The 20,471-nt window shown below is 48.0% G+C and overlaps 1 protein-coding gene across 21 annotated transcripts in view; it reads right to left on the bottom strand.

The window, feature by feature from the left end:
* mecom (MDS1 and EVI1 complex locus) overlaps nt 1–20,471 on the bottom strand; it is a 120,060-nt gene that overhangs the window by 23,397 nt on the left and 76,192 nt on the right. For 13 of the 21 annotated variants that reach the window (XM_040183933.2, XM_040183985.2, XM_040183950.2 and 10 more), the window contains exon 3: nt 1,194–1,328. In XM_040183933.2, the coding sequence (XP_040039867.2) occupies nt 1,194–1,328 (135 nt within the window). Of the gene's footprint in view, nt 1–1,193; nt 1,329–2,748; nt 3,602–20,471 lie in introns of those variants that run through there. The other 8 variants (XM_040184037.2, XM_078098364.1, XM_078098362.1 and 5 more) reach the window with 2 other exon arrangements.

The following is a 20,471-nucleotide window of genomic DNA, read 5'->3' as shown; positions in this document are numbered from 1 at the left end:
ACGGCCACCGGAGCAGAACCGCGGCGATGACAGCGGGTCTCGCCGCCATAGAAAAGCTCTCTCCGCCTCTTTTAGAGGAGAGCCGGGAAGTGCTTCGAGGAAAAGCTCTTCTACTCGTTCTTCTTTCCCCCCCCCCCCCCCCCCCCGTGCTGTTGGTGAGAAAGATCGTGGTCTCCCCTCTCCCCTCTTTACCGCGAGGGTTGAGACACGCGCACGAAGGGCGGGAGATTCGTTCTCGGGGAGCGTTGAGCTTTTTGGCCCCTTTAAAGATCTCCAGGTGATTTTTCCGGCGCCTAGATGCGTCACTGTCATGTAACAAATCCGACAGGCGACGCTCAACAGGTAATCCGGGTGGACCACCGGCGTGTGAAGCGATGACAAGCGTGCACGCCGAGATGACGTCTTTTCATCCGGGGGTCGAGCGCCACGCCACGCTTCCATGCACGTGTCAAATCGAGTTTAGCCTTCCCGCCTTTGCTGCAAGGTCTCCGGTGTCGAGGAGAATTCGGGATTACCGAGGTGAACAGGCCCCCATGTGCGCGGCACGCACCTCCCCCCCCCCCCCCCCCCTCCCCTCCCCTCCCCGCCCCGCCGGGGCAGCCAGGTGAGCAGCTAAAAGACTGTGGACATTCCTGGCGTGTCTTCCGAGTTTATATCGCTAAGCGTGACCGGGAAGTGTGTGGAACGATCATCTCGGCGGGCCGCCTGTGATCCTGCCCTGTGGTCCTCGCACGGCAGAAGCCAGAGCACAATTTAAAAAAATGAAAACACACGCAGATAGCGAAGAGTTTCTGCGGTTCAGCGTGGGGGGAGAGGTGTGTGTGCGTGTGTGTGTGTGTGTGTGTGTGTGTGTGTGTGTGTGTGTGTGTGTGTGTGTGTGTTAGGACTGAAGGCAGGGTGGGCCAGATGCTCGTGGGAGTATCTGACTTGGATCATGATAATACCTTTTAACACAACAGCACGCAGACAGGACAACCGTCGGAACAATACAGGGGGGAAGCCTTCTGACATCAGAAGCAGTTTTTAAGGGGCTTTTAAATGACTTTCAGCAGACAGCGAGATTCGGGCACATCACCATGTGGGAGTTTGAAATCAAGACCCCCACCCCCCCCCTTTCTCTGTCTATCTCTTTGTTTTTCTTTTCGTCAGATCATATCCATCTTGTATTTTGTTGAGGCGGTCGAGCCACGTACCTGGTCGCCTATCTGGCACACGGTCAGGTTATGCTGCTTGGCCGCAGGGGCAAACTGGATGTGCTTCAGCCAGCTCCCGATATCTGGCTTGCTGGCATCCACGCAGAATTTTACATGGCCTGACCTGTCCAAGATCTGCAGAGAGAGAGAGAGAGAGAGAGAGAGAGAGAGAGAGAGAAGGGATGATGGAGGGAGGGAGGTAAGGGAGGGGAGGGAGGGGAGGGGGGTTCAGACTTTGATCAGTATCAGTCCAGGTTACTGTGTCCAAACACTGACTAACCACATACCTCCCACAAAGAAATAAGACTCAAATGTTAAGAGCTGGTCTGTGGTACAACACATACACGCGCACACGCACATGCACGCTATGCACAAAAACGTACAAATTCCTGTACCCACATGCAATTTGTGTACATTAGGAAGGTATTTTTAATGACCTAAAAAGTTCTTTGAAATATAAAAATGCGTGTGTGCCGTTTTTAAATATTTATTATCAGAATTTTCCACAGCAATTTTGGATTGAAAAAATATATATATATTTGATCACTACCACAAAATAAAAAATCTATTATATAACGGTGATATTAATTTTTTTATTCAGCTTTGAGGAACTTTTTCAAGGGAAAATAACATTCCCATTGCCGCACTAAAAATGTCAAGTAATGGTTTCCTGCAACAATAAATCACAAAAAACAAAACTAAAAAGCCCTAAAAATATATAATCAATAAATATATAAGATAAGAAAAAAATAAACAAGAATGGAAAAATATGTCAGTCTGGTATCATGTTGTATAGAGAGTTTTATAAATGTGGTGCTAAATAGTTCTGGATTTGTTTTATTTAGAAATGCTGACGTTTGAATTCGTTTCTGAAAGTGTGGTTTCATCGAATTAAATAATAATCTATACTGATTTAAACAGTTTGATTTGATTAGACTTCATAAATGTGTATTTAAAATGAAATAAATTAGACCCAAGAAATCTGTTAAAACGATGATATCACTAGTGCAAATACTAACGATAAACCTTGCCTTACTCTCCCACACAAAACGCTTCAAGCACCCAAAGACCAAAATGAAATTAAATACAATTAACCGGATTATCACGCAAATCACAACGCGATTTCTATCGTTTACAAAACATTTCTACAGATTTCCTCCTAACGAATTGTCACCGGTGTAACGTCGATTTAAGGGGTCAAGATTTATCACACAGCACTTTTATTGGGAAGTACAGATAAACTGCAGGAAATCGCCAGTGCTAGAAATGAAGTAGCCGATTGTTGGGACGTAAAGCAGAATCTCCGCCAGGGTCTCAAATCAGTCTTTGTATTGCCATGCGACTGAATAAATATTTACTTTGCATAAAGCCCTTTGTGTGGACTGGATCTGCCCATTCATCATGCAAAAACACTCTCCAGTTATTATTGCAATCGTCAAATAAGTTTACAACGAAACGAACAATGGCCCGTTTTGTTCAGCGTTTGCTCGCTATGCAAATTGTATCCTAAAAGCAATATTTCCGTGTTTTATCCACAACGTATGTTTGCTCTTACCGTCGAAACTCGTGCGACAGTTAAAACCTTCTTGTGGGGGAATAACTGCGCTGCTTACTGCTGAAAAGTGATGAAAACTCCGTTTGAAAAAAAAAAAAGACAAAAGACAAAAAAAAACGCTCGGCCGTCAGATAAACCTTAATAGGAATAGAAATTGTCTCGGCGCGTTTTCCAGCTTGCTGGCATCGTAAAGAAAACAACAAGAAAAGCAAACACCAGCTTTGCGCTGTTTTCGTTTTTTCCGCTGTCTCTCTCTCTTGCGGTAGCGGCGTCTCCGCAGGTCCCGAAGCCGGCGGGAAGAGTCGAGTCCTCGGACCGGCGCGACAGTCTGCGACGCACCGAGCGCGGTCGGTCAAAGTAAAATCCTCTCGTTGTCTTCTGCGTTGTCTCGCGGGTATTGTCTCGGTCCCCTGTCACTGTCCCGCGGACACCGCGGATCGGAACTGAAACCACCTCCGGCGCAATCAACTCTGCTCCCCAAACTCTTGGGCTTGTGCGCGCTTCGCGTGGGCTCGTCCGCTCCTCACTTGTCACCCCTCCTGTCCTGACGCACCCAGGTGTCCGCGAGTAGCCCATTCAACTTTTCATTTTTCTCTTCCTCCCCCCCCCCTCCTATCCCCCTCCACACACACCCCCCCCCCCCCCCCCTCTCCTCAGCCAGTCGGGATGTTTCGTCTATGATAGCAGATATACTCATGATGTGTTTGTGTTGTGGGGGAGCGGGGGGGGGGGGGGGGGATTCAAAGATCGCCCCCCTACTTTGCGCGTCGCGGACAGTTTGTGTGATGTTTCTCTTGTGCGCGTTGTCTCATTGGAGAAAGGACCCGGCGCGTCCATCCCAGTGTCCCACTAGAGAGGCACGGGACCGTCTTCGCCTCGGTTTCCCCCCCCCCCCCCCCCCCCCCGGTCGGAAGCGACTCCTCTCCGCAGTAAATTTTAAAGTGACAGGGGGCCGGGGTTGGAGAGGGTGAGCGGGGTCAGGGAGAGGTCGGGATGGGGCTTCTGAATGGATGAACCACACGCACGCACACACACACACACACAGGCAGCACGCTTTAGCGAAACAACACGAGCATCAAAGCGCGTTTCATTAACCACGTGTTCCCAAACTTCCCCAACACGCCGTGCCAGTTCATGGACCATTTTACGGCATTATTATTACCGTAAAACTTTTTTTTTTCTCATATAATATTCCCTTTTGTACCTCCAGGTTATGACTTAGTTTGTGTTAGTAATAACAAAAAGAAAAGTGAGAACTATAATAAAAAAACAGTCACCTAATTGTCTAATTGTGCTCGCGTTGTAGGGACTGAAGTAACAGTTAGACCAAAGGTTTTTTCTCTTGAGGACCTTACAGGAAACTCAGTATGGACCATTGCAAGTCCCTCTGCCCCAATTTGGGAGACCCTAACCCTAATCACGTGCTTTTCTCTGACTTCAACTAAAACCGCTGGTTGTTGGAGGAACGCCCCCCCCCCCTGCCCCCCCTGCCCATACACACACACACAATAAGCAAATGATAAATGCTGTTTTAAAATGACCAGAAATAATATTTAAAAAAAAAAAAAACACTAGACGAGGCGCGATTGCCAGTGTGTAAATCCATCTTGTAATACAAATATATATATTTCAATTCTGGACCATTAACTGTCCGCCGCGCACCTGCTTTGCAAGCGCACGAGAACACGTCGCATTGACTTCCATCCTTTGGTGTTTCATCTAAACGCGAAAGCTTACAGCCGAAAACGATACTGCGCACAGAGGGGGCAAGGGTGTGGAATAATAAAGAAAGGTCCTCGTTGTCAGTGAGAGGAGTTTATTAGGCAGCTCATAAAGCTGGAGAGGACAGCGCTTTGGCTGACGAGAACAGATGATGATGGATAGCGCCTCGCTCTGTGACATTGACCTTCCATCCCAGATAATGCCTATTGTTTTACGGAATTGCGCAGAAAATGTGCAGGAAGGACAGGAAGAAAAAAAAAATCACGTGTAAATAAGGCAGGACCCCGCCACCGATTCCCATCGTCTCGCGCTCCTTGAGAACCGCAGCGAGACCCCGGTCCGCCCGCTCATTGATTTCCTGCCTCTCCTCGACTTGTCCATTGTTGGAACCCTTTTTAATTTAGCCATAAATTGGGAAAGCTCAAGTCGAATGAGCTGTTCTATTTTCTCCCTGTCAGGATGAGGGATTTGTTTTATGATGCATTGTGTATTAAATACAAGTAATCTGGGAAAGTGATTGCTTCACGGCCTCTGACCGAGGATCCCGATAGAGAAAGAGAGAGAGGGAGAGGAGTCTGGGCTTCTTTTTGAAAAGGAGGAAATGTCGGAAAAAAGGAGGATAAACACGCGGGGGGGGGGGGTAAACTGGGGGTAAGGCCCCCATGAGTCTGGAAAAGACAACTGCTGTACTCCTCCACCCTGTCAGGAGAGGGCGTGCTCAACCGAAATGGAATCAATGGATTTTCAGATGACATTAAGATACTTTATGGCTTTGCACTTATTGCTGTGAAGCAAACTTCTTCTTCTCATTTAATATCAAAGGAAAACAACGAAAGTCAGAAGAAAAGTGAAAAAATATACACTCGTTTAATTATGACACAGTTGCGCTGTTTTATTTTATTAGCAGTTAGGGGTCTAACGTCAAGGAAAAGATGAAAGAAATAAAAACTTTCCTTCGTGGATCACGTGCACGGCCTGATGTCTGAGCAGCGCGTTCCGCTTTCACGTTGGAAGCCCCGCAGCAAGGTGTGTGTGTGTGTGTGGGGGGGGGGGGTCATTTATTTTCTCGTCCGCCTGAATTGCAACACAAAACATCTACATTAAGGCGTCAAATTGCTGGATGGGACATGAAAGATTCGGCTGTATGGGCCTGAATATCTGAAATCTACACAGGGAAGAAAGAAAAAAAAAAGACTGATGGGGGTGAATTTAAAACGCTTGTTCGTTTGTTAATAAACCACGAGAAGGATTTGCAAGGCGTTGCTGTAATTTATATTTATTTCTTCCAAACGGCCATAAGCGCTGTTCTGATATGCCGAGATGAAATAGCTCCGTTTTATCTGAATTATGCCTTTTGTCATAATGGTTTCGACGTAGCTACTAAATAGCGGCGTGGAAAAGGCTGTTTATCAACAAATTGCAAACCAAACGCGTGCGTGCTTCAGGGTATGTTAGTCCCGACTGTATCTCGCCACACAGCATTTCATACTTATTTAAGAGACCCTTAAAACGGACAGGATCCGCGTAATGTTCAGTGCACAGGCTTTTAAAGTGTGAACTTCTTGAAAGGAGGTTAAATTGCTTTAATGGGCCCGTGCATATTTTGCTCGCGGCTTTCTGGTTTGTTTTGGTTGCTCGGTCACGCAAAAACCAATTTATACATTTTATTTACAGATCGTATTCCGTTTGATCGGAGCTTCGTGGTCTCACGCAGCCTGTTGTCCTTTTTGAATAACTTCGCAGCCGTGGATTCTGGATTTTCCTGCTCCATCTAGTGCCATGTGCAGTCAGATGGGACCGGCTGGTGGAGAGAGAGAGGTGGGGGGGGGGTGGGGGGGGTCCCGTGTGGGTTGCAAACTGACTCCAGCCAGCGAGCTGCGAGCTGCCTCTGCCGCTGCAAGCAGCCGAGGGGCCGCGCATGGAAAACAGTGTGCACGGGCCCTGGCGGTGCATTCCAGCACATCCTCCAGGAGAGCGGAAAGAAAAAAGAAAGAAAGAAAGAAAGAGAGAAAGAAAGAGAGAAAGAAAGAGAGGCGACGAGAGGAGGGAAAGAAAATATCGCAGCTAAGTCGACATGAAATAGTTCTGCCATTCATGGCAAGACCTCCCATTGACACCGGCGAAAAGCTGCATTAAGCCTCGGCCATGACCCCCCCACCCCCCCACCGCACACCCGCATTTTATTTTACCCCAATGTGCTGCGATTCGATGAATTTCGATCAGCCTGCAGTTTGCGCAACACTCCGCATCCTCTTCTTCCATTAATCGCCAATTCGTGCGCAACGACAAATTGACCTCTGACGTTGTGTTAAAAAGGGATGGACCCGATGTCCTTATTACTACGGGGAGGGAATTAAGAGAGAAGAACATGTAAATAAGAAAAATTCCCTTGTGTCTGGAAGGCCCGTTGCGAGCGGCGTGTTAATCTCCACCTCAGTAATTTGGTTCTGCGGGAGAAGACAGAAGCCCTGCTGCTGTGGCCTGCACTTCATAAATCACTGCTTTATGTGGACAAGGTCAGCAGCCCCCCCCCACCCACCCCCCCTCTCTCCACTGGCCCCTCCGCCATGTTTACCCGGCCGCCCGGGGGCTCTCAGGACCAGACCAGCTCACTTCTAATTACTTTGGATTATTTTCATTTGCCGGGGGTTAGTCCGGCATTCCGCCAGGGAGGGAGAAACAGAGAGGGACGATTTCTGGACAAATTCGGCGGCCCGAAAAAAAAAGAGAACAGGCCCCCGGCGTGCTTGGCTGAATTAGCACCACAGTAATGTTGTTATATGGCACCGTCGCTTCCTCGTCTCTGACAACATGTGTGCAGTGACGGGTCGCGCCGCGTGTATTCCAACTATTTCCCTTTAGAATTAGGGGTGGGTTCCATTTGCTTCCATGAGATCAGGCATATTTGTCACGCCATCGCTCAGATACAAGTGTCAATATTGTAGCGAGGCGAGGCATCGCGGGGCATGACGCTTGATTGAGAGCATTTACGAGGATACATACATGATCTCATCTCACTTACCAGTTCAGGGTACGACCTTTGAGAGAGTGCTGTGTTTTTCCACAATGAAATGCTTTTGTTATCCCGAGCTGCAAACCAATAAACAGACACTCAAGTACTTTATATTACAAATAAAACATTAAAACAGAATCCCTTCTACTGGAGTCTGTGTTGCAGAAGCAAGGGAGCAAATGCAGCGCTAATAAAAGCACTTTTATTTCCCCCGTGTTTGTTTTCTTAAAATATTAATGTCGTATTTAATGGTTCCTCAACGTAAAGCAGATATAGCGCCGCTCGTGCCAAAATCAACAACGTGACCGGGCACAACGACGAGTCACGCTCATCATCATCATCAGAGCATCAGCAGGAGGGGGGTGAATGTAAAAGAATGGCTAATATTCATCAAGCAACAGTAACCTATGCGGCAGCAGAGAGTTGGACGCTTAAAGAGTGTGTGTGTGTGTGTGTGTGGGGGGGGGTGATGTACAGAAAGCAGTACAGGCGGTGGTAATCACGGACACGTCCTCTGCAGACCCTCGGCATACAGGGGCCACACTGTATGTGGGCTTCGGGGTGCGATAAAGCTGCACAAGAGTTAAAGGTCACGTTTTCCAAGCATAAATCCAGCGGGCACGTCGCTCCTACACGCATGGGACGGACTGGAAACTTAAACAACCCACTCCGGCCCAGCCAGAGAAAGGGAGGGGGGGGGAGGTAATTAGAGCACGTTTGCCGGCAGCCGCAGGGTGAACAAATCGGCTCTAAAGCGCTCATAAGATATCATCTTTAAAAGGTTTTTTTTTTTTTTTTTTAAATGTACAAGAGGTAAAGCGGCATATGGAACTGAACACGGCACTTCAGACGTTCAAGCGTCACACATTCATTACATTTATTAGCTCTCTTCTCACGTTTAAAGGCAGCTTTCTGCTGCAGCACGACGACAATCTGCTTTTCATATACCGCGTCCAATTGGAAGGCTAATATTTTAATGCTGGCGGATGGCGGACAGACGTAACACTTGTCCAGTGTGACAGGAGAAAGCGCTGCCATGACAGTTAACTGTTGTACAGCTGTATATACAAACATATATTAGAGTTGTGTTGGAGTGGTCCATCTACAATTATATGCTTGAGGAAAACAGCAAACATCTTTCTACACGGCAATGATTTTGGTGAAAAAGACACCTCACCTAAAGATACACAGACCTCTTTGTTTGTCTATTTTTATTGAGTGTTCCCCTCCCGTTCTTAGCAAAGAACAGAAAAAAGGCTTCTGTTGTTGTAACCAGGAGAAAAACTGAGAGAGTGGGCCAAACAAGTATTCCTCATCCTAAATGTACAAGTGGTCAAAACTGCAACGTGAGAAAATGTACGAGAGTAAGTGGACAGCGGGAGGAGATTGTGCGTCTGCGGTGGGCGTTTACATGCGGGTGCACACACACACACACACACACACACACACACACATTTGCTACCCGGCACAGGTCAGCTCTGCGTACGTGGGCCTGATTAAAGTCAGAATTAACTTGGAAAACAACAAATCAGCTGCCACAACCCTAAAACGAAGGCGAGCCGAGCGGCTCACACATAACACGGGGACACGGAGTGGCTCCCATTAAAGGCTTCGCTGCCTTTCAGTAGCATCAAAGAGGCCCCTGAGTTAGGCCGGGATTATATTTAACCTGGGAGCTCGTCGCGCTGCTGAGGGCACATGCCGGAGCTGCTGCCAGTACACCATGCTTCTGGCATTTAGACCAACGCTCTCATTAAAATGTGGCTTGGGGACAATTCTCCTGCAGGAACACACACACACACACACACACACACACACGGAGTAACGCACAGACACGGAAGAACAGTTTCGGTCAACAACGAAACAACAAGGCAAAGACTGCTTTGTATATATGTATTTAAAAAATGTTTGAACAATATTTATTTATATCTCTGCACTTCAAAATACTTGAATATTTGTGCCGCAGCTAAAATAAAGCACAGTAAAAATGTAGGATACATATTCTGAATCATAACACGTAAAACAATCCCATTGATTGACCAAATTCCTCAGTTGTGAAAAGCGACTACTTAGTTTTAGTTTTTAATAAGAGCCATAGTGCTTTTTGAGATGATTTTCATTCCAACGTGATCAAACTTGGTACATGATACTATAAAAACGAGAACAACAAAAGTTCTCTGAGCGTCTGCGTCTCCTGAGATGAAGCAATCTCCCGTGACAGACTTGATATGAACCATCAGACATCGTGCGTCAATACTCCCAAGGTTTATTCAATTCCAAACCAATCATTCTGGTGTCATACACTTTTGGGTTAATATTCTAAATGCGAGGCCCAGAGGTAGGTGAAGATAAATCTGCTTTTATGATGGGTTGTTATGGTTTTTATGGCACTGGGGTTGTGAGGGACTGATTTGGGGATCAATCACCTGCAGGTGTCTGCTGGGGTGCTGTGAGGATCGATTGAGGATCTAGAGCTCGGCTGATGGAAGAGAAGTGTGCGAGTGTGTGTGTGTGTGTTGAGACTGGGTGCAGTTATAGAAGTGTGCGAGTGTGCAAGAGTTTGTGAGCCTGAGAGAGAGAGAGAGTGACAAAGTGATGAAGGTGCTTGCGTATGTTTGTGTGTTTGCTGTTGAGTGCTGCAGAGACAGAGAGCAGACCTATCTGGGGCTGCAGCAGTGATGAAGGTCCGCTGGAGTATGACCGGACCATCTCGGCTCTTATCGGACTCCCCCCTCCCTCCCGCCCTTCAATCCACTTCTTTGTCTAGATGGCACTTTGGAAAATCTCATTGTCACACAACATTTAACAGAGACAAAAGTCCCGGGCGGGCAGCTGGAGATGAGTGGCCCGACGGAGCCGAGTGAGCAGAGTGGGGCTCACACCTCGTCTCTGGTCAAGCTGGTCAAGTCCCCCCCCCCCTCATCCCCTACCACCACCACCACGGTGTTTATGCACATCCAACTTCTGTCAGATGGCTGCTTCCTCCGTGCTGTCAGCGCTGCCCGGCCGAAACAAAAGAGGCGGAGAGCGAGCCCTGCGCCTTCTCAATCGGAGGAAGTCGGAGCTGATTACGCCGCCCCTCGAGAAGCATTCCGATGCCGTCATCCCCGCGGACGCTGGCTGCCAAAGGATGCAGCAAAGAAAGCACTAGGAGGGTGAAGCTCGCGCGGCGCCCCACCCTGAGTGCCCTCTCGCTGCCCAAGCGCCTCCCCTCACATCCTTTCCTTGGTTCCTCCTTCCACTTTATTTTCTCTATTAATCCCCGTTTGTTCCATTTCCCTCCAACTTGTGGTTTGGTGTTTGCTCCATCTTGTGCCGCCCCCCCCCCCTCCTCCCCTCCCCTCCCCTCCGTCATCTCCTCCTTACAGAGACAGGACAGCGGTCTCTCGTTGAAGGAGAGAACATTCCACCTTCTTCACACCCTTACCTCTGTCCCTGATGAATGCCTTCACTCCACTTGTTTATAAGACAGAGGGGCTTATTTATAATCAAGCCTAAGAGAGTATGTACACACTGTGGACATCCTGGTAGAAGACAACGTTTTAAATTTCAGTTTGTTTGACAGCAGCGGTGTCCTTCTCCTGCTCCTCGACGGGAAGACCCCCATCCATCCAGGCAGGGGGCGCGACCCCAGCAGCACTCCCCTCTCTCTTTCTCTCTCAAGTGCTAACACATAATAAGTAAATGAGGAGTCTCTTCAGGTCGGCAGGAGACAAACGAGCTTCTTAAACATCGCAGGAGTGGCGGTTTGATCCGGCGTCGGCGGGTGTTTACGGCGTAACCGCGGCGCAGTCGTGTTTGTGATGTTACCCATCGAAGTGTGTTTACACTGCGGCGGAGATGACCCCCGGTCGCCGAGCCAGGTGCTGAGGCTCTCCGTCTTCTGTTGGAGAGGGAGAGTATGTTCATGGCTTTGGAGTGTGTGTGTGTGTGTGTGTGTGTGTGTGTGTGCGCGTTCGTTCCCTGCACGCCTGCGCGTATGTGTGTGGCAAGCGCTTCTGGGCCAAGCGCCGTCCAAGCGGCAACACACAGCGAGTGTGACCACATCGAACCCAGAAACAGGTTAGAGTGTCTGCTCTCATTCTCCTCCAAGCCTTCTGTTCCGTTCTCCCCCTCTGTCCGTCTCCCCGTGATTATTGTCATTCTGGCTGTCGGGGGGGGGGGAACACAACGACATCTACTAGTGAGAGGTCGGGGAAGGGGGGAGGGAAAGGGATCGCGAACAAGCTGCGGTGGTGTGGGCGACGGGGGGGTGCGGGGGGGGGGGGGGGGGGGGTGCGGCCCCCGGGGTGGGTAAAGGGTTTTGGCGAGGGCTCGGGGGCTGCTGTTGAGGTGTGCTCAGCGAGAGGGCCCTGGTGTAATCTCAGTGCTGAATAGACGGAGCTCTTAATAGAATCCCGCCGTCCGGCTGCCACCGAGAGAAACAAGAGCCGTAATGGATGGGCTCGGGGCCCCACTCCCCCCCACTCCCCCCCCCCCCCCCCGTGACCCCTGCGTTGGTCAGAAGTAAGAGCTAAAGAAGCATTGTAGCCTCGGGCCTGATTGAATGGGGAGGGAGGGAGGTGGCGGCGGTGGCAGTGGGGCAGGAGGTGTGGGGGGGGAGGGAGGGGGGGGCAGGCAGCCGCACTGATAGACCAATTTCCCACTACTGCGAGCAGCAGGGCTTGATTGATGAGGGCTGGTGCTGGTGAGAGGAGGCCCATCACATGCGATCACATAAATACTTATTCAGCTCGAATTGGGCCTGACAAGCCTTACGACAGCTTTGTGCTGTCACAGATATCATTGGAAGGAAAACGCTCCATTAATCATGCGTAATTAACTTTTCCAAAAAACGGAGGTCCTGCTTGGAACCAGGAGTAACCCGCTAGGTACCCAGATAAAAAAAAAATCCCAGCATCTTAACTGGGATTGGAGAGGGCCCTATTAAAAGCTCGAGACGGCTTCCCCCGAGCCGCTCCGTTTGTACAGGAAACGGCTTCATTAGTATTGGTTTAGGGCTCTAATGGGCTCAATACAAAGCCTCCTCTCTCTAACCCAGCCGTGTTCAGTGGCCTTACAGTGCAATATCCTGTGAGCGCGCACGCCCATAATGTTCTCCGTTTGAAGTCGGCGCAGGACCCATCTGAACGCCTGCCACTGGTTAACTACCTTGACCCTCCCATAAAGGAGTGTGGAGGAGTGAGCGTCGGAGGGCCCAACAAGCTGCGAGGTCTCTCTCTCTCTCTCCCTGGCGTAAGGTAGCCTCCTCGTAGGAGTAAACCGGACCACAGCCCTTTTGTTTTAAGGCAGCAGACCAAATAAAAGTTACATTAGGAAGAACACACATACTCACGTGCACAGAGCTGGTACTGTATCTACAATCTGATCAACATTCTGCTGTCAGCTCTGGCTGAAGCCCTTAAAATGGAAATGAAATTCAAAGCTCCTGAATTATTATTTAAGTGAGATTAGAAAAGTTTTAGAAAATATGTGCTATTTTTTCATAGTAAACATCACACATCCGAGCGAGGGGAAAGTGAGTTATGTCACTACAAAATTAAAAGCACAGGACTCTTTGTAGCAAATACAGTGGAGCATATATTGGTCTCTGGTGCACTGCTTTCAACAATAAATAAGGGTAGCATTCCACCAAATTTCTCTCTATTAGTTTTTGTGGGCATCACATTTTTCTCTGGGGGGGGTTTCGATTTCGCATTTTTGTACGGTTAGCAACTGACATGAAGGATCACAAACACGTACGCGCGCGCACACCCCCCCAGGTTCACGTATCGTTCTTCTTCAGTTGGTCATCTATGGTCATTTCCTCTCAACATCATCCTCACTGCAGCAGGGACCTGCCTCATTTCCTGCCCGCTAATTAGCTCTGGCTGCGCCCCGCCGACAAAAAGAAGCCAAACCAAACCATTTTGGTCACCCTCACACCCTCCACGCATAGACACTGTGAGGCGCCCGACGGGATCCATCTACCAGCACTAACCCCACAGCATCCAACGTCTTGGCATTATCACATAAAAAAAGTTTTTCCAGAAACATTCAAATCTTTCCGATCAAATGACAGTAGTGTTTTATTTTGCGTAGTTACTGTGCTGCAGCCCGGCTTGGCACCACTCAGTGTGTAAAAATAGGTGAATCAGTCGGTCTGGATGGTTACTGGCACCAGCAGCGCTCGGCTGATTGAAATCTTTGCAAGGAACACGGTGAGGAAAACAGCTGCCATTACTGCTGGTCAGCCCTCCACAGGACAATTAAAGCTGAAGTCCTCAAGGTGCCACTTGAGAGTAAATTAATCAGTGGTTGATTGATTTATCATTATGTACTTTCCACTGATGAGAGATCGTTTTTTTTTTTTCGCCAACTTCCTTTTCGGGCCTATCAAATACCATTTTGGGATGCTTGAATGCATGAGTGGTTTTGCTAAAACATGCTGCATTGGTTGTATTTCTTTAACTCCTGCTGGCAGAACTCAATTAAAATATGAACCGTGCTTAGTTTGGTGGAGACTTAATTCGTTGAATGGATTTAATTGAATTTGCCAAAGTCACATTTTAGCACAGTTTTTCCTCTTTCACAGACTTCCTCAGAGTTCAAAGTTCTACACTTTCTTATACAGAAAATAGGTGAAGTTGTGTGTATTTCGTCTCTATGAGCAGCCTTGGCCAGTAAAGCCGATACAAGTCCCAGACCAGGTGTCATACTCATGATCAGACCAGGCGTCTCAAGAAGACAGGCCTAAAAATAGCGACGTGAATTCTGGAGTTGTGGGGGGTAAACACACTTGAGTTGGTTAAACTTCAATTATTAGTCTAGATGTAGGACAACTCCGCAGTAATAGAGACAGGTGGCTGAAGAAAAGACCACACGCAGAGGAGGAGAGAAGCGCAGAAGAGGAAGAGTGGAGGAGTGCTGGACAAAAAAGGGAGTGGGTGAGGGGGTCAAGTATGTTCAGTCAGCTTAGCTTGACTTATATATAGAGGGGGGGACAACAATAAGTGCTTGTGTGTCAGGGCCTTGAAGCCTGCTTTCCACTCCGGGGCCTGAGCCCACTAACCAACGCCACCCATGTTTCTCCCCAAAAATACATTTCATTGATGCTCTTCATCATTTGTTTGCTATAAAAACGGTTTATAAGCTGGCCAACTGATTCGAATGAACAAATAACCCTGCGCATTTCTCATTATGAACATCTGCAGTTGGCCTTGGTTCTAATAAGCCTTACTTGTTGCGGTTGTGGGAAACGGGCTATTGTGAAAGACCGTAGAAAAAAAAAGCGTTCTCCCTTCAGCTCACAATAGATTGGCCGACAGACATGCCTGTGTTTTTTCTCTCATTCATAGATAATTGTTAAAAGTCTTGGTCATTGAGGGTGGTTTGTAAAAGAAGAGGGTACTAAAAAAATGAACATTATTTGTATAGCCCCAAATCACAATTTTTACTCAACCGCCTTCACGATTTTTAAGGCATACGAGTCCCCGTTTCTTCATTTTGGTAAACGGATGTCAAAGTCACAGATGGGTTTTATTCTTTAGGCGTCGTCGAGGACAGGCAAGGGTCCGCACACAAAATTGAAAAGACTTTTGACATTTGACAAAAAATAAAAATAAGCTGCTGGGACGCTTGACAAATGATACGTCAGTCAAAAAGGCAACAAACAAACGCAGAGCACGCCATTTATCACAGACACACACACACACACACACAAGGGGAGGGTGAGTCAACGAGACACAGGTGGACACAATCTGGAAGGCAGCTGCAATCAGCGCACTGGGAAGACGTGAGGGGACGTCAAGGCACCTGAGAGGCAAGTGGGAGACGTGGCGATTGTCAGAGTAAAACAGGAATCACAGCAAAAACCGAGGTAAATAATAACGAGTAGTTATTTTCCCGGACGAGCGCTGGCGCTTGTTTCCTTTGAACAACATCAATTTGCGCTGACTGCGTTCAAAGCCGCTCGGCTGGGTCTGACACGCAGGAGGCCTGGCGAAGGCGCGTAACGTGTATCATCACCACCCATTTAGGTACAACGGAGGGTCTGTCTTGTACATACCCCTCAAGCCAAGCAGAGCACCTTCCAGAGGCCTGACGGATGCTCAAGAGCGCGTTGAATGCTGAAAGGCGGAGGGGTGGGGGAAAAAGACGGCTTTCTTGGTTAAAAAAAAAAAAAAAAGGCCTCCGTGTTAATCAGAGATTTCCCAGAAGAGCTAGAGTCATCGCCTCAGGGCAGAGAGAGCGAGAGAACGAAGGGCAGGCTCGGAGGTGAGGAAACGAGAGATAGACAGGGAGACGGAGAGGAGAGCAAGGAGGCGAAGAAGGCCTGCTGCATTCCTGTGGCCACAGCTGCGGGGGCGGCAATCACTAAAAAGTAGCGGTGTCTCGATGCCGGCGATTTCTGGACACGTTACACAACGGAATAAAACAGCACGGCATGTCTGTTTTCTGAATCACGGAAGAGACTAGCAATCAACATGCTGGGTTCTCTCTCCCCGTCCTCGGCTCTCCTCCTTCCTCCATCCTTCTCTCTGGGTGACTTCCATTCCCAACACGACGAAGATGACCCCTTTCCCTGTCTCTATATTTGCCCCTCTTTGTTCACCCGCGGCCATTCGGGGCAGGCATCTGAGACTCATACCATCGATCATCGGCCTGACAGCGGGCCCCAGGCGGGCACGGCCCTGTTATTTGGACTCTGTGATGACTTTTCCTCAAAAAAAGGGGGCCCCTCCTTCCCTCCTGGGCCCGGCATGGCCGAGGTTTGGTTTGGAGACTCCTTCCTTGTCCGTCCACAGAAAACCCATCGGATTCACTGGCCGCATGTTTGGGTCACGCTAGGGTAAGCGAGACAGATACAGTGTGGAGTGCGAGTAAAATAGGTCGAGGGAGTGCGAGTTGCGGTGCCGGAGGCTTCTCAGTAGCTTCTCCAGTCCCAAGGAGCCCCAAAACGAGCACTTTGGCAGCGGCGATAAGAGAATTAGAGGTTAAAAGAGCACATTTGAAATAAGAAAACAAAAAGCAACAGCTGGAGTGCTTAATTTATCGGCGGGATGTGTCCAAGTTCTGTCCGGCAAGATGTAGCAAAACGGGACATTATAAATAGTTTGAGCTACCATTTGGACCCATGTGTTTATTTTATCTTGGTTTGCCCCACTATGGCTTCCCACACGACAGTTTCCAGCATCCTTGAAAAAGAGCTAAAAATACCTAAAGAGGTTTCCTTCCCTCCGCTGCCATCATTTACTGCTAAACTCAACATCGGTTGCCTCTTATTCTTCCTCCTGTTTCACCCTTCAACTCATCACCCCCCCCCCCCCCCCCCCCCCTCGCCCCTCTCTCACTCTCACTCAGGCACAAGTCTGGGACTCAGCAGACATGCAGTTGTGCCATTGTCCTGCTGTTCACATCGCGTTATCATTACAGCCGGATATAATTGGAAACAGGAGCCCGTTGTGTTAGGATGCGTGGTGACACGGGTATCTGTCTCTTCTGATATTCCCACACTGGCTAATTCTCCCCCTCATCTGCATTCAGAGCGGAGAACGGGAGAGCGTGACAGCGGATACGGACACTTCGTGCAGACGTGCCCCTCTGTGCACACGCAGTAGATTACACTTACACGCGTCTGACGTAAATGGAGAAAATTGGTTGAAAACCGAGATCTGTAAAGTTTTCTTTGGAAACGATGTAAAGTTGTTTGTGGGGTAAAGAATAACAATACTTAACTCCCAGCGTGACACAAAACCCAATATTCAAAGACTGTGCTGTGCTTAATTTATTTAGTCTGTATTTAGTCTCCTTGTGCAATAGCTCGCCCTATAATAATGTTTGTAAAATATAGTTAGTTGGTAAGTACCACAGAGGATAAAAGCCTGCTCAACACTGCTTCTTGAGGAGCTGTAATTAAGATGAGTTTAGCGGGGAAAGATACATCCTAAATCACATATTTAAATGAACTCAACCTCCCGGGCCCATGTTCAGCGCGATAACGCTCTTGTCGTAACCCTCAGCACACTACAAATACGTCGCAAAGATGCTGGCGAGAATACGGCCCTTTCTGGAGCATCTGTAGGAGCGCTTGGCTCCTCGGCGCGAGGAGCCCGTCTAACAAAGGGTGCACACACTTCATTAGCACTGTCCGTGAGAAGGAAGGAATCTTACACATGGAATCACTCCTGATCCCTTTCGTCTCAGGCTACTGCTGTGCACAGCTCGGGCTCGCTGGCTTCCTTCCTTCGAAATCCTCCTGGCCTCTGCCTAAACACAATGCTCAATTTGTTCACATCCAGCGCCAAAGAAAAGGGGGACTCACAAAGCGTAGGAGATAAGGTTACAAACTGTCCTTACACCCACAGGTGTGGAACTCTCAAAGCATTCAAAACATCACCCCCCCCCCCCCCCCCCAATGCTACCACCACCACCACCTCACCGCAACCAACTCCTCCTCTGCTTCCTGGCAAACTAAAGAATGGGCTTAAAGGGATGGACGGATGGTGATGAGGAGGAAGAGAAGCGTGAGGGATGAGTGAGAGGGAGAGAGAAAGAGAGAGAGATTTAACATAATGGTTGGTGCGATTAGAGGAAATGTAGTCATTTCACCACCCACTTGTGCATGCATACACTACACTACACACACACACACACACACACACAAAGAGCAGTCACTCAGCTGCTATCTCACATTGCATCACGCTGCTCTGCACCTTCACACCAGCCCTCTCCTTTGCTCCCTCAATCTCTCCGCCTTGCCCTGTTTCAATGGCATCAAATGGTTGGAGCTGACAAAAGAAGAGAGGGAGTGCTGCCAGCTGCCCCGGGGAGGTCATTCTCACTCAGGCTCTCGCTTTCACCCCCCCCCCACTACCATGAACATGGCCTTGACCCCCTCCCCATCACAACAATTACTTTTTTCCCACTAATTCACACATAGTAACGCCACTTGTCTTTTTTTTTTTTTTTTACAATTGCCCACTAGACACATGAAAAGACATGCATTTCATCGGCATTTATCCCGTCAAGGGCTCGGTGGATGTTTTTGGAGCACGGCAGGCGTCTTCTGTTCCCACCAGAACGGTCAGGCTTCTGTTATGACCAGGATGTTGAATTCTTAAACTATTTAAATACCTAGAGGGCAGTTTTAAGTATGATATCTGATTACAGACATATTTTCTCAGTGCTGTCTGCGGTGTTGGAACTGCATTTAAGGGTTCAAATCTTATTCCCCTCATGATTATGTTCTCCTGTCTTATACGAGGCCTGTCTTATCTCCCCAACAGCGTGCCTCTTTCGGCCTCCCCTGGAAACCAGTCTTCAGGTTTCAAGTGAAATCTGTCAGAAGCAAAGTTGGGCAAGCGGCGGAATACGACTCTTGTGATACGCGGCCAGCGATGTCAGAGGCAAAATCATGACTGAAAGTATTCATTCCCAACGGGAAAATAGATACGCTGTGGACATGAGGTCATGAATCTACTGACCGCAATGAAAATATCAGTATCCTAATCTGAACTTCATCCAATATCCCTCTACCGGCTAACAGGGAAGTCCCTTATTCACTGCAATAAAACTCCAAATGACAATCTCACTGAATTGATCTGTGTCACCAAAATAATAAATGCATAGGTAATCAGAGGTAATAATATTAAAAAGGAATTTAAATGTAACAAGACATTTAGTTCCCAAGGGATCAATTATAGGGCCAAGTTTTGATCACTTCCATCGAAAGCGAAATATTTTGCTGACGACACAAATGCTTCCTTTGTTCTTGTTTAATTCTGGTGAAAGTTAGCAATAAACACAATTATGGGCAGTAATACAGTATATTTCCTCTATGTTCAGTAACCCGTTTGTGTGGCTCAAATGCATGTACAACTAATTTACAGTACTCCAAATGGAATGGCAACTTCATGAGTTATTGCATTTTTCTTGTATTTGCCACCTTCTCTCGTCATAATCAGCTACTATATGTAAAAAAAAACAGTGGTTATTTTTGAATGCCCCTTTGCAGCCCAGCTCATGGTGCACATTCGGATAAATTAACCCTTTACTCACACTTTCATGCTCCTCTCTCACCTTCTGCCTGACGTTTACTCCACCGATCCATTCATCCATTCATCCACCTTTGACAACATGTGAATATTGTGAACAACTCGCTGTTGGAGGCGTGTAGAAAGCATGCCGTTGTTTCTGTTTTCCCTCCTCTGCCGTTGTCATGTCCGCCTTTTACATCTTCACTCAAATCGCACACAAGTGAGGTAAGTGTGTTGTACCTGTTAGTAACTGACAAACTAAACACAAAATGCGTGAGCGGTCTTGATCTCTTTCTCACAAATGCAGAGGCACATATTTCGGCATACGCTCATACCTGCTTTCCCGTTGACTAAGTCCCTGAGTCCATATCTCCATTTGTGGGGGGGGGAACTGTAGGTGAATCACTGTTAAATATTGTCTCAGGATTTTCTCCCTTTCTTTCCTCATCTTTTTGTGTCTCTTTCACGGAAAGGCTCTTTATCACTCTGCCATGAAGGCCTTTTCTTCCCTCGCTCATATCCAAAGGAGAAGAAAGAGGGCAGAGTGCCTTTCAACAAACGGAACAATGACACTTCATCCAGATCCTTGGCATGTGTACATTCCGCCAACTTGCACAATAACTTATCAGAGGTGAAAGGAGGAGGGGGGGGGGAAGAAATGAAGATAGCTCATACGAAAGAAAGGATAAAAGGCAGAAATGAGGGAAGATAGGGGCCAGGACGTGAAAGGGGGTGATCTGTGTGTTTAAGAGATCTCCTGAGTTTGCTTCCTCAAACCCTATCAGTCTCCGAGGTCACGGGGAGGTTGCTTGAATGGTGGGTGGGAGGCTGATGTCGACCAACTTGGTGTCGATTAAACATCACATGTGAATGCATGTGAGTCCACATGTCCTACCCTCTTGTTCGACTCAAGAGTCTCTCCAAAGGAAAAGGATATACATTTACAAACAATACATGCAACTTAATCTGAA

This window comes from Gasterosteus aculeatus, chromosome 1 (assembly GCF_964276395.1).
Source record: "Gasterosteus aculeatus chromosome 1, fGasAcu3.hap1.1, whole genome shotgun sequence".
Lineage (NCBI taxonomy): Eukaryota > Metazoa > Chordata > Actinopteri > Perciformes > Gasterosteidae > Gasterosteus > Gasterosteus aculeatus.
Note: the sequence above shows the minus strand (reverse complement) of the source record. Positions and strands in the feature narration are given on the sequence as shown.